Source organism: Mizuhopecten yessoensis, unplaced genomic scaffold (genome assembly GCF_002113885.1).
Source record: "Mizuhopecten yessoensis strain PY_sf001 unplaced genomic scaffold, ASM211388v2 scaffold7521, whole genome shotgun sequence".
NCBI classification, from domain to species: Eukaryota; Metazoa; Mollusca; class Bivalvia; order Pectinida; family Pectinidae; genus Mizuhopecten; species Mizuhopecten yessoensis.
In genome coordinates, this window is record NW_018407089.1 from 537,428 (window position 1) to 553,149 (window position 15,722).

At 37.1% G+C, this 15,722-nt stretch overlaps 1 protein-coding gene across 1 annotated transcript; it reads left to right on the plus strand.

Annotated features, from left to right (window-relative positions):
- The first annotated feature begins 12,054 nt into the window (after window positions 1-12,054).
- LOC110453830 (RNA-binding protein cabeza-like) lies at window positions 12,055-14,274 on the plus strand. The gene is made up of 4 exons (XM_021503003.1): window positions 12,055-12,175; window positions 12,545-12,736; window positions 13,449-13,535; window positions 14,121-14,274. Exons 1-4 carry the CDS (start codon window positions 12,055-12,057, stop codon window positions 14,156-14,158), a joined length of 438 nt encoding a protein of 145 aa, XP_021358678.1. The 3' UTR covers window positions 14,159-14,274.
- The last annotated feature ends 1,448 nt before the right edge of the window (window positions 14,275-15,722 follow it).

The following is a 15,722-nucleotide window of genomic DNA, read 5'->3' on the forward strand; positions in this document are numbered from 1 at the left end:
TGTGCGCAACTCTAGAGGTTTTCCGAACTCGAAGAGTTCCCAAAGTCGTTATATCCATTTGTATGCATTTCCTGTCTGATATGTGATATGCATGTCCCATCCGCCGGTCTGATATGGGTCACGTGAATATGCAGCATATAGTACTCAGTATATGACACACGCTAGTATCATTGTCTACTGTTATACCTAATTACGTATCGTTTATCATTGTCTCAAAGTCGTTATATCCATTTGTATGCCTTTCCTGTCTGATATGTGATATGCATGTCCCATCCCCCGGTCTGATATGGGTCACGTGAATATGCAGTATATAGTACTCAGTATATGACAAACTCTAGTATCATTGTCTACTGTTATGCCTAATTAAGTATCGTTTAACATTGTCTACTGTTATACCTAATTTAGTATCGTTTATCATTGTCCACTGTTATACCTAATTAAGCATCGTTTATCATTGTCTACCGTTATACCTAATTAAGCATCGTTTATCATTGTCTACGGTTATACCTAATTAAGTATTGTTTCTCATTGTCTACTGTTATACTTAATTAAGTATCGTTTATTATTGTCTACTGTTATACCTAATTAAGTATTGTTTATCATTGTCTACTGTTATACCTAATTAAGCATTGTTTATATAATTTTTATGTGTGTTCATGGACGGGATTTTTGTAGTTTCTTCATTAGTCGAGGTCAGCTTCTCCGTTCGCGATTCAACCCTACAAATTAATTAGAGATTGAACAGAATATTATTAATTGTGGTATTTCATTGTACATTGTATATTCAAATATGTAAATATTAACCAATAAGACATAGTGAAAGTATTTCCGAGGGGAGAAGCTTGTCCTTTCTTCTTTCATAGAACAATGAAAAGAATTATTCGAACAATCAGATTTGAGTATTTGATATGACATCAAAGAAAATTTAATTATAAAGATATGTAAATATTGAATCACACAATAAACTATCGGAAGTTTGTACTAGTTTATAGAGAGTGCATCTTCATCCTTGCGAGAATATCTTTCACTATTTTATGGAATGTCACCTTTTTACAAACGAAAGACGTATTTTGGTTCAAAATTTGATTAAATTGAATGTTGCGTTAAATTTAGAAATTCTTTTGTTTGGCAATTCACAAAGTTCCGTGGACCTTAACTCAAACATTTTTAGATCTGTGCAAAACTACGAGATCCAGCAAGATATTTTGATTTCAAATTGTAACAACAATTGTATATATATATATATTGTCATTATTGTAATGTCATTTAAAATGTGTATTGGGAGAAGGCGTTGATAAGTTGCTATAACTTGTGCCTCATCCCTTGTCTAATTTTGGCAATAAATATGTTTAAACTAAACTAGATTGTGTCCATTTTATTCTATCAGATATACATGTATAAGCAAAACAAATTGATCGTTTTCATTATCGGTTAAACGAAATGACTAACTTAATTCTTCAATTAGTAGCTTTAAATTGATTAGTAAGTTTGAACAAGAGTTGACATCAAAATAGTATGATCGATTTTTTCCAAGTGGAGAGCGCATTTTACCATGACGAACGGTGTTCTATTCCCAAATTGACGATATGGAATCACTTGCCCGACCACGTGGGTATTTCCCCGCGCCAACAACAGTTATTAATGGAAGTTGATGAACTCGTTTAAAACAGTTAACAGAAGTGGAATAAATAAGGTTTTTCGTTCCTCTTTTCTCATGTTTCTTCTCTTTTCGATAGTGTTTCCCTCTTTCTTCTGTACTTTCACTTGTCTATCCCATACTCACCATCGTTAATTTATTTTCTTTACTGTGCTTATCTTTTCCATTACTCCAGTTATCCACAATCCTTTTTAAATGTCCGTTGCAAAGATTTTGTGTAATGTGAATTTTTCTGCGAAAGTTCACACAATCATTGGTCAAGCAGCACATGCAGAATAAGTAATGCATAAGAAATTCATATACAGGAAAATATTATTATAATCAGCGTAAATGGCACGCAAAGATATTCACAAAAATTAGTATATACAAAGTATGGGCAGCGTACAAATTAATTCAAAAAGCATTAAATATTAAACATAATTTGATATGTTTAGATGTAAAGAAACGTAGATGAAGTGTCCTATTTTCAGTCGTTCCCCGTGTTACTTGATGCCCAGTATTGCTGAATGGTGGGTTACTAACAGACACAGTGCGCGGATATCGGTGGATATCTTATGACGTATTTAATGTAAGAGCGCCCCCTATTGTGTAGATGTATCGCCATGGACAGGTGTAGCACTCTCCCTGCGATGATAAAACACCTGGTGTGTGGGCCGGGTAATAACTCACCCTTTGTGAGCCCCACTTCGTGCATGTCAACATTATAATTGGAATGATAACCTTAAGCGTTATCTTGATATCATTACAGAAAGAGGCACAGACGGGGGGATAGTTTAGTAGTTTATCAAATTGTTTAGCAATATGCAAAGTACAGCACAGCTCTCTGCGTTTAAGGCACAGTTTTAGTTTACAAGCATTTGAACAAAGAATATTTCACCACTTTTTACATTTTTACTTATTTTGCTGAGAGTCTATCAATATTTATTATTTTTATTGTACTTATCTAAGTTGTCCCTGTATCTACGATGTTCCACGCCAGTGGTAAACACTTTGGGGGTGATTTCATTTCCCAAACTTGACTTTTAATAATGACGTTATATCAATGCTTATATCAATATCTGCCATTGTGACGTCAAGAATGATAGTAGTTTTCCCCAATCAGAAACAGGAATCATATATGTACAAGAGTGCATATGGCTTTCTGTCTGCAGTAGAGTTGAATCGGGGGAAAAGGCTTTCAAATTCGACTTCTTGATGGTTGTTTTTCATGTCTATTAGGAGGCACGGTAGTCTAGTGGTAGGACGCCGTCGATACCGAAGGGTTGCGGGTTCGAATCACGGCACGATACTGGGTTGTATCTTAAAGCAAGATACTTTACTCCGATTGGTCCAGTCTACTCAGCTGTAAATGAGTACGTGGTTGGGCAGAGCTAGAATTGTTGAATGCTAGCTGTGAGCGCCGAAATGGCAGCACCGGCTGTATGCTCCACAGGGAGTTGGGAAAGATATCGGTTGGTTGCAAATGCCTTATTACCACGGATAATAATTTGTGAGCCTCTTTGAGACGACCTACGAACTAGGTTCTGAAAAAGCAGTGTACAAGAACCTCGAATTAGTATTACTATGATCTTTGTTCTATACAAAACTATTCAAGTTAAATAAACATGCTAGAGTTTATTCAACCTCCACTTTTCGGGAACTTCTATTCACACTTGTTTCAAATTAACATAGATATGACATTTAATTGGAAGTTCTGACGTGAAACCAATATAACCAATATTTATAAATAGAAGATATCTTTTTCAACCGGAAAAGATCAGCTTGTCGCCCCCTAGGGGGTGAAAGTATGGAAAATACACTATGTTTACCAACGCATTCTAAATATATCAGTATATAAAAACGTTATAATCTTTTATTTGTAAAATATCCCCTCATTGATGACGTCACAAAAACCGATGACGCATTTTTAAGTGCTAATCGGGGGGTGACAAGCTGATCTTTCCCGGCTAAAACGGGAGAGACACCTGTGAAGGGTAGGGAAAACTGATTCCAGCTACCCATGACTTGAAAGTAACAAAATTAAATTAATTGAACATTTAATGTACTTTAAAAACACTTAAATGCTGTCGGTAACAGCAGGTATTTTATTATTAAAATATATAAGCAAACGAAATCGACCAAATCTGATGTATTGCGAATATACTCAGTAAAGATTTAAAAAAAATACATTATGGTAATTTGTAACACCCTCCATATCGTTGTGCATTGTCGGTATTGTATTGTATTGTATTGTATTGTCTGTAAATATTGTAAATATCTCATTTTGGAACCGATGGGTCGAAATAATCAAGGTAATAAATAATTTGAACTTGATGGCAACTTTACTTTATCATATAATTGGCCTGTTATCCAGTGAATTCGCCCGTGTAATATTTTTACAGAAATCGATCGTGACGTCATAATATGGACAATGACGTGACGTCATAAATTGTGAATGGCGCAAGGCTCGCAAAAACAAAAACGTCTAAGACTCGTTTCATATCAAAGCAAAAGCATTGTAAGATTTCTTTCGTCGATTTTGACATTTATAGGTAAAATGGCGCTGTTTGACAAACACCAGTTGAAATGGAAATGTATCTCTAATTCATCCCGTTCAATTAATATAATTGTTTTTAATGTTTTTATGGCATGAAGAACAATAAGGTACCACGTTTGTGCCGATTTACTGCTAAAGACTTATTATATAACGTTCTTTATAAATAAAATATTTATTTAATCGACATAAAAAAAACACACTATCTTTTTAAAATAAAAAGTATGCACAAAAAATGAGCAAGTGCTTTTTTTCGCTTAATAGGGATTAACGTCCTACCAACAGCTAAGGTAATTTTAAAACGTCCCTCCATGTGTGTAATGTATGCGAGCATGCGTGTGATTGCCGGAAGAATGGTTTGTTAGTGTATGTGCCTTTTGAGATAGCATGGATCTGATGCCGACTTGTAGTGCTATCCCACTGAAATACAATACCAAAGTAAGATGTCCTTTCTTATATTAATTCAGCTTCCGACAACGATGAAAATCAACGACAGGAGCGAGTAAGGTCAAAGTTTAAGCGATTTGGACCAAGCGGGATGTCGTTCGGAGGTGGAAGTCCAGGAGGAAGCGGAGGTTTCGGAATGGGAAGTCCATGAGGCGGTGGAGGTTTTGGAAATGGAGGATTCGGTAGAGGAGGCCAAGGCGGTGGAGGCGGAAGTCCATTTCATGTTGGTAGAGTTATGGGCGGTATGCCATCCAAAGGGGGCCCAATGAATGGCGGAGCTTTCGTGGGAGGTCCTACGGGCATGGGGTCAGCTCACGGAGGACCGTCATTAGGACCTATGCAGGGACCAAATGCCCCGGGGAACCCGGCAATTGGAAGACTCGCGTCTCCAGGACATGGGATGTTCAATCCCATGGGGTTGCAGTGTATACGTCATCGAATGATGTGCCCCTCTTGGTGCCGAGTTTTGGATGCTAATGGATGTCACTCATGTCCTTGTGGGCCAGGTAACAAACAGCTGTGGATATCTGTTTAATCTTTATTACAAACTCGGTCAGGAAGGATATAAGATAAGCAACATAAGTTGGTAAATTTCACACAATATATCATTTTGGGGGAATATTTAAAGGATATATAAACGGAACAACACGTAACAATAGCATTGTTTACTGAAGCTTCTTTGTTTAATTGACTAAAAGAATATATATGAGAATATATCTGTAAACCTAACATTTGAAAAATTGAATACGAGAATTATCCTCTCACAGGACCGAAATAAAACATAAAAATATATAAAAAACTTGTTTTTTTCACTACACAAGGAATGCAATCGTAGGAAACAGAAGCAAGTGGGTAAACACTTTATGTAAATGGGTTACCTTAATATGACCGATATTATCAATTCTAGCTACAGAAACAGTTACTTGAACGAGGAATATGAATACGGGGGGCTACAGGACGAGTGGAGAGACCGTCTAGTAAAATAGAGTGAACATTTTGAACAACAATATATTTTTTGTCTGTTTCAATTTGGTCATCATTTAGATACGATAATAATAATAATAATATACAGCATTTATATAGCGCCCTATATAATTTGTAAAATTACTCTAAGGCGCTTTACAACATATGGATAATAGTAATGGTTATAATTGTGAAAACAAACAACAAAGGCTTGCAATCACTTTCATACATTTAACAAGCAATGTGCACATAATTGAACAAATAAAAGGGTGGTATTTACATGACGTCTTTGCAAAGATTCTAAAATGCAGACGTGAAGAGGTGAGTTTTTTTGTCCCTCTTGAACTTGGCCAGGGTATTCGACTTCCTAATAGCAGATGGTAAGCTATTCCACAACGTAGCCGAAACCCTCCCAAAGCATCTGTTTCCGTAGGTCACAGTACGAGATTTTGGGACACACAACAAAGATTCTGACTCCGACCGCAGTGATCTTGACGGCTGATACAGGGTAACAAGTTCCTGTAGGTACTGAGGAGCTGTTCCATTCAGTGCCTTGTATGTGTATACCAGAATTTTGTACTGCGACCTGTATCGTACAGGTAACCAGTGCAACGAATAAAGCGCAGGTGTGATGTGCTCTCTCTTTCGAGTACGAGTAACTAGCCGTGCTGCAGTGTTCTGAACCCTCTGCAGACGACTAGTTAGTTTGTCAGATATACCACAGAGCAGGGCGTTACCATAATCCAACCGAGAGGTAACAAGTGAATGCACCAAAATCTTGCATGCATCTGCAGTTAGAAACTGCCGAATACAGCCGATGTTCCTGATCTGGTAGTAACAGGATTTGGCAATAGCGTTCACTTGTTTCTCCATGTTCAGAGAACTGTCAAAGTATACCCCTAGGTTTTTAACAGCTGGAACAGTCTCAATAGTTCTGGCACCAACCTTGAGCTGGAGAGCCATTGTTTGCTGACACTTTGGGGAAAAGACGATTAGTTCCGTCTTTTCCTGATTAAGTTTAAGCATGTTGGCGTTCATCCAGATACTGATATCTGTCAGACAAGCTTCCAGACTTTCTGAGACTGTATTCCAACTGTCCTGTGGTTTTATGACCATGTAAATTTGTGTGTCATCAGCATAGCAATGATAGCGAAGGCTATGGCGACGACAAATCTCTCCAATCGGTTTGGAGTACATACAATATTTTCGTGGTCCTAACACCGACCCTTGAGGAACCCCGAAATCTAGTACTTTGTCATGTGAGGTGGCAGATCCGATGGCAACACACTGTCGTCGTTCACTCAGGTATGACTGTATCCAGCATAGTGCGGTATCAGTCACTCCATAAGAGTATTCCAGACGTTTATAAAGTATGCCATGGTCGATGACGTCAAATGCAGCTGACAAGTCCAGCATGACAAGCACCGCTCTGCACTTGTTATCCAATGCAGAAGCTATATCACTATGTACACGTAGGAGGGCCGTCTCAGTAGAGTGTCCCATGCGGTAGGCCGATTGCATGTTGTCATGGAGACTGTTTGCATGGAGATGAACCTCTAAACGCCGGGACACAACCTTCTCCAAGATCTTAGACAGAAAAGGCAGATTTGAAACTGGGCGGTAGTTTTTCAACTCCTCCTTGTCCATTCCAGGCTTTTTTTAACAATGGTCTGACGTGTGCCTTCTTGAAACATAATGGAACCCTTGGCTCAACCAATGATTTATTCATGATTGCGATAATCAAAGGAAGCAGTGAATCACGTATGCCTCTCAGATGGTTTTAATAATTTATTCATGTATGTTACCTGTGTGTGAAGGCGTGCTTGCACTATTGCCGTTGTCTTTTTTATGGAGCTCGTTTCAACCCGATGCTGCCACCAAATAGTTTATCCATGAATTTTTCATGAATATTTATCTTATTTTCATCTGCATTAAATGCTCACTGTATGAACAAATCATATCCACAGTGCCAGAAACAATCACGAAGTCTTGTGATAATGTTACGCCGTTATGCTAATATTTGTCAATAGACACATTGCTATAGGTAGTCTGTTTCAAATTAAAACGTGAAAATCTTAAAATCAATCGAACAAACGTCTAATGAAGTTCTGTCGGTTTATATTGTTTCGACGGCAATAGACAAAATACACAGGGAAATCGAAACTTTTCAGTTCTTTCAGCTAAATATATACAGATTAAACGGGTATTTTGTGTCCTTTTCTAACAATTACGAACGCAACTAGCTTACATAATATAAATTCCGTACACAAGGTTATTCAAGTAAAAATGACGTACGTCACACTTATATATAGGGAACGTAAGCATTTAGCAACTGGTTTGTTTCCCATACCACAGCTTAGATCATACAAGTCAGATTAATGTTTTCCACCACTAGGTGGCGGTATGATAGCTAGTGAGGTCATGTCCGGGATGATGTCGGCTTTAAGTTTAGCTTCCTCTTCCCAAAGTTCTTTCACTTCCGGTCAAACGCACAAAGAGTGTGAAGCCACAACGTTGTGTATATCCATGTGCTCTGGATCATACAATCTGGGTCCGAAAGGTTCAGACGGGTGTCAGCCCTGTACGTGTCATACCGGTAAGTTGATAATTACATACGGGTTTAAATTGCACAACCAGCGCGATACATATGCATTACATTTCTATTAAGTAAACGCCAATATAGAAGATATAGAAGTTGTGTCCTCTGTTTTGGGAAACAAAAGCGACCAAAATGATGTTTTGGTAATATCTGAAATCGTTATATTTCTCATTCCTTACATATTTTCCCGTTTCCTAACGCTTACATGTCAAGACCTCACATTTGGCGTTGACGCTAATCGTCCCAAGGTTTCGAGTCATGTCCCCTAACTGAGACAAACTAAGGCCTGGATTTGTATCTACATCTCTTGATGTTGAACTTTGAAAAGGGAGCAGTAAGTACTAACCGATTACTCGTTGATATAGTGACAAGATTACGACATTTTAGTGAGATTTCACTTTAACGTGGCCTTTAGGTGACCGTAGATGTCGCGAGGACGAATAACCCAAAGGCAGCCAAATTGTCACCTTCATCAAACGAAAAGGGCTTTAATGACTATATCATTCTAGTCATCGTCCCATAACACATAAACATTTCACTGATTGGGATATATATGAACACGTATACAGTATACTATATAAATTAACCTTAAGAAACGCATCGAAATGCGGTAAGTTGATGAAATCCTAAAATTGAAAGACTTGTTTTCTTATTACTTCATTGTTGATTAATAACCAATGTGTTGCCACTGCTTGACTATTTTATATAAACCTGACAATGATACGGGATCCATATGGAGCAGACGCAGGACTGAATAACAAGTATAATCTATCAATAATACGCACGAAACAATTGCTAATTGAAAGGGATTATGTTGTATTTGGAGCAAGGGGGCGTTTTACCTTGTAGTTAGCCATAAAAGTAACAATTCGGCACTATTTACCGTTTCATTTTTACAACATCCATGCATTCTGTTGGATCATCTGGATCTGCAGGTGGTCTATCTTCGTCATCGTCGTCGTCGTCATCCTTCTCTTCCTCGTCTTCTGGAGGTTATTATGGAAGCGGAAGTGGTGGAGGCGGCGGAAGTGGAAGTATCTCAGGAGGTACTTCCGGTACCGGAACGTTCACCCCTGTTTCAGGAGGGTCAAATTTTGTTTATCAACCGGTCACATCAACAGGTATGTCATATCATGTATACAATACAACGCATGCGTTTATTCTTATCCTTCCTAATCCAGTGTATTCTTATATTATTAGGAGAAAGTTCTCATTATCTGCAGTGAATTGTTCGTGCTATAGCGTATTAAAGTTCGAAACTTTTAGCATATTATCATACGGAACATTATCGCTTGTGTTAAATGGACTCTAATGTTGTGTCACATGATCCGAGTTTTGGTCAAGTTAAAATTGCTTGAAATGAGACAGTACATAGCGCTGCTGAAGCATTTCACAACATGCAACCTGAAGCTATTAAACTGCCCTAATATGATTTAAAAGTAAACTTTTTGTTTTTAAATTGTTGTATAAATATTTTTGCATCTTTTGATTTTTTCGATATTTTAGTTATCTATTTTAGATATATTCCTTTTCCTAACGTCCTCTATCTCACAACATATATAACAACATAGTATTTGTATTATTTACGCTGATTATATTCCTGTGGTCATCAGTCAAGATTAACTGGTCAAAGGCCACTGGAATAGCGATGGAGGGAGGGGTATATCTACATGTATATGGGCCTGCGCTCTCATTATACTTAATTTGAAAAAAAGAACTACAAACGTCGTAGCCACGTGAACGTTAAAGATATGATTTATTAATTTCTAAAACATATGTACGATGTCCGACATAATTCACTGTTCAGCGGCCTCGTCCTCAGGTGGTACACACACAACAACAGGTAGTATTTGAGGTTGTGTGCTCGTCCTATATGACATGCGCCTCCACGTGCTCCGTGGGTTACACTTGCGGCAGTGACGGATGCCCGACGTGTGACTGTATTCACCCCTCCGGTAAGTCGAGGCCTGAAATATCCTTTGATACTAGACGACAATCTGAACAGAGGAAATATTTATATATTTTTTTTATTTTTTTTTTAATCAATGCTCGTCCAGTCAATCAGGCATTTGGAGAGAAACATGACGGATATGTTTCATTGCAATAAAAATGACAAATATTCCATTAGTTATTTTAAAATTCAGATATATTAAAATTTGATAATAAAAATTATAAAAATTGTCAAAGCACAAATCATGTTTTTTATTTTTTGGTGGGTTAGAAACTCAACCTAGCCGAGCATATGAATGTAAGAGTTATTTCCCATATCATTTTCTCTTTCTTTCTCAGAAATTATGGTATTAACAATCATATTTTGTCAAAACAAATTTAAATAAAAGTTTTTGTATCTAAATTTTCGGTATTCAATGTATAAAAAAGTATTTGAATCTTTGCAAGTTTGTGCACATAAAAGGTCTTTTGATTTCTTTATTAAGATAATTGACAATATATATATGTCTTAAGATTTGTAAGCAATCTAAATTTAGTTTCCTTTTACTAAAAATTACTGTTAAACGGGTTCCAGCTGGTTTCGAAATAAACAATTTCACATGAAAGAACACAAGAGTTAATAGAAACATTTTTCTTTTGAGTTGTTGGCATAGCAACTCAGCAGGTGACGATACAGCGCCCTCTGTACTGCGAAGCTGCGTTTTATTGCCAAAGTCATTGTGCGACGGGATATCAATGTGGGCAAGATGGTTGTCCGACATGTCACTGTCTCCACCCTGTACATCAAAGTAAGCCAATCAGATAATGTCTTACTTACCATAGAACCAATCAGAATCCAACTCTCAATGAATGAGCGATACATTTTTGACTGAATCCATTGATATTAACCACACAGTTGAAGATTTTAGTAAAATATGTTAAAGTAGTAAACAGTAAACGAACAGATTACTTGAACATACAGTGAATAAATAGTTCTGCTTTATAAGCTATCCAAGTCGAGCCATTACGGGAAGTGCCTCACCAGGAGACGATCTTCATCACCGGAAACACGGGAACGGAATGTCACGAATGTGTACAACAGCCCGCGCCGGTATATATAACGGAGCCTGCCACGGAGTGTCAATACAACTGTGGAGAATTACCCCAATACGTCATAGAGGTAAGCCAAGCGTGGGAATAATATTGTTATACAATATGAATTTGTATCAATTAATGTTCTCTGGTGATATATAGTGAAATCAATTCAATTTCCGTAGATATGCTTTTTATCCCTGAAAAAACACTACAATGATATATCAAAATTATTCCTTTGTCTTCACTACAGCTACAAGTACCGCTAAAAATATGGCTTTCACAATAAGCAAACGTTTATGACAAGTACACACACTTTACGAAATTGCAATACGTTTGAATGGATAGAGCACAAAGCGTCAGGCTGACTGCATGCATGTACTGTCCCATAATGTAATTCGTGCCGTATCCGTGAATTACAATTGCACTGTTACTTATATCATATTTAATGCCGATTACCCGGTTAAACTGAGGTACGTTTACAACTATCCTAATCTTTATGTAGCATTTTGTGTTTCAATTCGGTTCAGTTAATTATTTCCATTGTAATTTCTTCTCAATAACAGAGACCGAAACCGAAGCCACAATATCAGACCGTAGTAGTACCACAACCGGAAGTATGTCACGAATGCGAAACTAACAACTATCAACCGGTCTATGTTGCCAAGCCTCAACCTCAGACAGTTGTTGTACATCTACCAGAAGTATGTCACGAATGCGAAACTAACACTTATAAGCCAGTGCATATTGCAAAACCACAACCACAAACTAAACCAATATATGTACAAAGACCGATCTATACACAGACAGTGGCAGCCAAGCCTAAACCAATAAATGTACAAAGACCGATCTATACACAGACAGTGGCAGCCAAACCTAAACCAGTGTACAGTGGCAGCCAAACCTAAACCAGTGTACGTTACCCAAGGGCGTCCACAGATAGTCACAAATACAGGTTTGTCTTATATCATATTTTCACAAAGTGAAAGCTGGTACATTATTCTTGCATTTTTAAGAGTCTGTATAAAGCATGAAATGTCGGAGTTACGGAAAGGATATCAAATATATTTTACGTTTAACATTTTAAATGAAATGTATGTACATGTAACTTAACAAGCTTCGAATTAATGCTTCTGTCTTAGTACATCAATTGAGAAAACAAATGTGGTAATAGGACTTGTGTAAACCATTGAGAATTACGGATGTTTTGGCGATTTAACATGCTAACAAGCGTAGAAACATGATCCTCAATTTATATCCATAATTGAGATATTGAAAAACACATAAAAAAAGTTTTATTCCATTTACATAATTTGTGTTACAGGCCATTCAAGCGGAGGCATTATGTTGGGAGTTTTAACAAGTGGTAGTTCTTCCGGCGGAGGTGGTGGAGGAAGTTACAGTGGCGGAAATGGAGGCGGAGGGATACACACGAGTATCGCCAGTAATGGTGGAGTGGACGGGGCTGGTGGAGGAGGCTATTACTCCAGCGGCAGCAGTGGAGGGATGGCGGAAGGTACATTTAGATGCTATTGAACAAAATAATTTGAGAGTCTACAACATATTTACCAAAGTTATATTCTGTTATGAACGTTAGAGCGGATCATATTGATTACATTAACTTGGACATGATCTTTACATATTCATTGTATATACTTGTTGGTGTTAAGAAAACATGCTGCATGTTGTTGTATAATTATATATAAAAACATTTCCTTTTAAATATGTACCCCTAGTCGCTGCACCTTTCCTCAGAGTCCCATGTATACAGTGTAGATATAGTGTCTGTCCTTTTTCCTTTCCTTTTGTCCTTTCTTTTTTCTTTCCTTTCTTCCTCTCTGTTATTTCTCCTATTCCACACCTTTAAAATTTGATTCAGCGTTCGTTTTTGTCGACCATTTGTTGGCCATAATAACCTATGCTGTGTTGATGGGCCGTTAAGCATTAATGATAATAATGATAATAATGATATGATTTTAAATATGTTGTTCAATATAAGTGCCATATATGAAAAGGTCAATGGTTCAACTAAATGTCGATTACATTTATATAATTCAATACCGTACGAGGAATACAAAGACGACTTACCCAAATAAAAAGCTGCGATACACAAATTGCTTATGTAGCCAGTGTATTCATACATGTAAGCAATCCTATAGAATAGTACCGTTCATCGTCGTTTAAATAATGGATGATTTCATCTCTGTGTCAACTTACTATTGCTTCAGGTTCGTGCCCGCCGATACCTCATGATTGTGATCCCTCCTGTATTAAATATGACGTACCCCGCTGTCGTCGCTGTCTATGTGAGAACTGTACATATGAACAGTGAAACATACAAACGTGTAATTTAGTATGTATTTATATAGTGTTTCCCGCTGTCGTTGCTGTCTTTGTGAGAGCTGTACGAATCCACATTGAAACAGAGGGACATTTGTTTAGTATATATTTCATTATGTACCCCACTGTCTCCACTGTCTGAGAGAATTGTATGTATCCACATTGAAAAATAGGGACATTTTATTTAGTATATATTTGCATGATATACCTGACTGTCACCTCCGTTTCGTCGGGATGTTTATATAAAAACATATGGACATCAACCTTTGTCCATGAAGTATTAATTGTTCCAATTTCACTTTCTCTTTATTTTGTCAGCGAAGTTGCGCTAAATGATATTTATTCATGAGGCTGAATACAATTTTCGTCACATCATATTCTTATCACATCGAATTGCGACTGCTGCAAGCATCCAGACGTTTCCGTCAAACGTCAAATAACTAAGAGTCCTCGTTTGCCTGTTTCCGGTTTAACGTTACCGTAACAGTCGGCATTATATCTTGTTTCTTGTAATTTGACTTACGCGTACTAAGTGTAATTTTATCTCATTTATTTTTCAGCTCTCCCCCAGTATGGTGGTTCCCGGTATCATGGCTAAACGTGCGATTGGGCACAAATGATACGTATAAAGCCTGTTGTTTTTATATAAAAGAGTGTTTGTATTGTTTTTATTTAAAACAGCGGAACTTCCATAATGCTGATTCCAATCATGGCAAATGGTTTGAACCAAAAATTGAAGTTGTCCATTCAGATGTCGATAATAAAACATTTGCATCTACACATACGTTTTCAGCACTGCAGACTGTGCAAACATTAAAAGCTATACTGATTTTCCCCGTATCAAAACCCAATGCACACACTTCTTTACGTGATTGTTAAGTTTATTTATCTATACATGTATATTAAAATCAAATAATAAAAAAATGTATCAAAATACAATTAATAAAATATACTGGTATCAACACAAACGTTTTCAAAACTGTTGATTGTTCACAAATAGCCGTAAATGTAGATATACAGTTGCACCAAGTTCGATTTCAATTGATTTGGCAATGAAGTTGAAAATGTCTCCGTCAATCCGAGGCCATGATGTCCTTCTGGGTTATCGGACCAAACGAGAAATGCGAACTCTGGTCGGGACTTCATAAGGAACATATGTATCAAGCTTTAAGTGAAGTCGAATGTATAGCTTACTTGAGCAATCATGTGGGCTAACGAAATAAAGGGGTACGGTAGTGATACAGAGATAGTAGCAACGTTTAAGTTTAACTGAATATGGATATTTCAGTTTTAAATTAGGGAGACAGACCCGCCTCTCCGACGTATTGCATACTGTTAATATTTGCAAAGTAATAATTTAGTTTAAATTGTTAATGCAATAATCCCGGTTAATACAAATATTTGGATAGAAAATGTCCGTGATTTGCAAAGGAACAACAAAGGGTAAGACATAAACAACTGAGTATTGATTAACATATGTCCTATAGTATTTTCCTATAGGAAGTACGACATTTAATCCCCCAATAGACATCCGTTTGAAGGTGTGTTACAGAATTTCTGTACGTATCTGTATGTCAGTTTTGTGTGGGTGTTTTTTGGTTACTCAAGCCAGTAATTGTTGTAAACGACACGATAAGGGACGTTGTACCTGTATGTTTGTCCTTCAAACAGACCCGTGTGACTGCTTGCTTAAATTAGACAAATCTTACATTAACAACTACAACGGAAACCCTAATGTTCGACTTGCATTATTTCCTACACAGATATAAATATGTATTTAAATAAAGACTTAAAATATGGACTATCGATTTTTACCACCATGGCAGCGCTATGAAGTCGGTATTAGATGCGCTCTATCACAGTAAGACAAATACACAATATACTCAATGTCAAGCACACGTACAAAAAAGCCACGCATACATTATACACATGGAGGAACGTCCTTAAATAATCTTGGTTGTTCATAAGATATTTAACCCTTAACAAATATACAGACCTACCAAAGTTATTGGTATAATTGATCTGAGATCATGTAATAGGTAAGTTGTGAAGCTTTCTTTTGGTTTTAAAGGGTTTGAGGTAACGCGGATCTATATTTCATGGTTTATACGACGGGGAGATTAATCAACTTCTTTATATAAATACCGCTTTTACCTAGCATA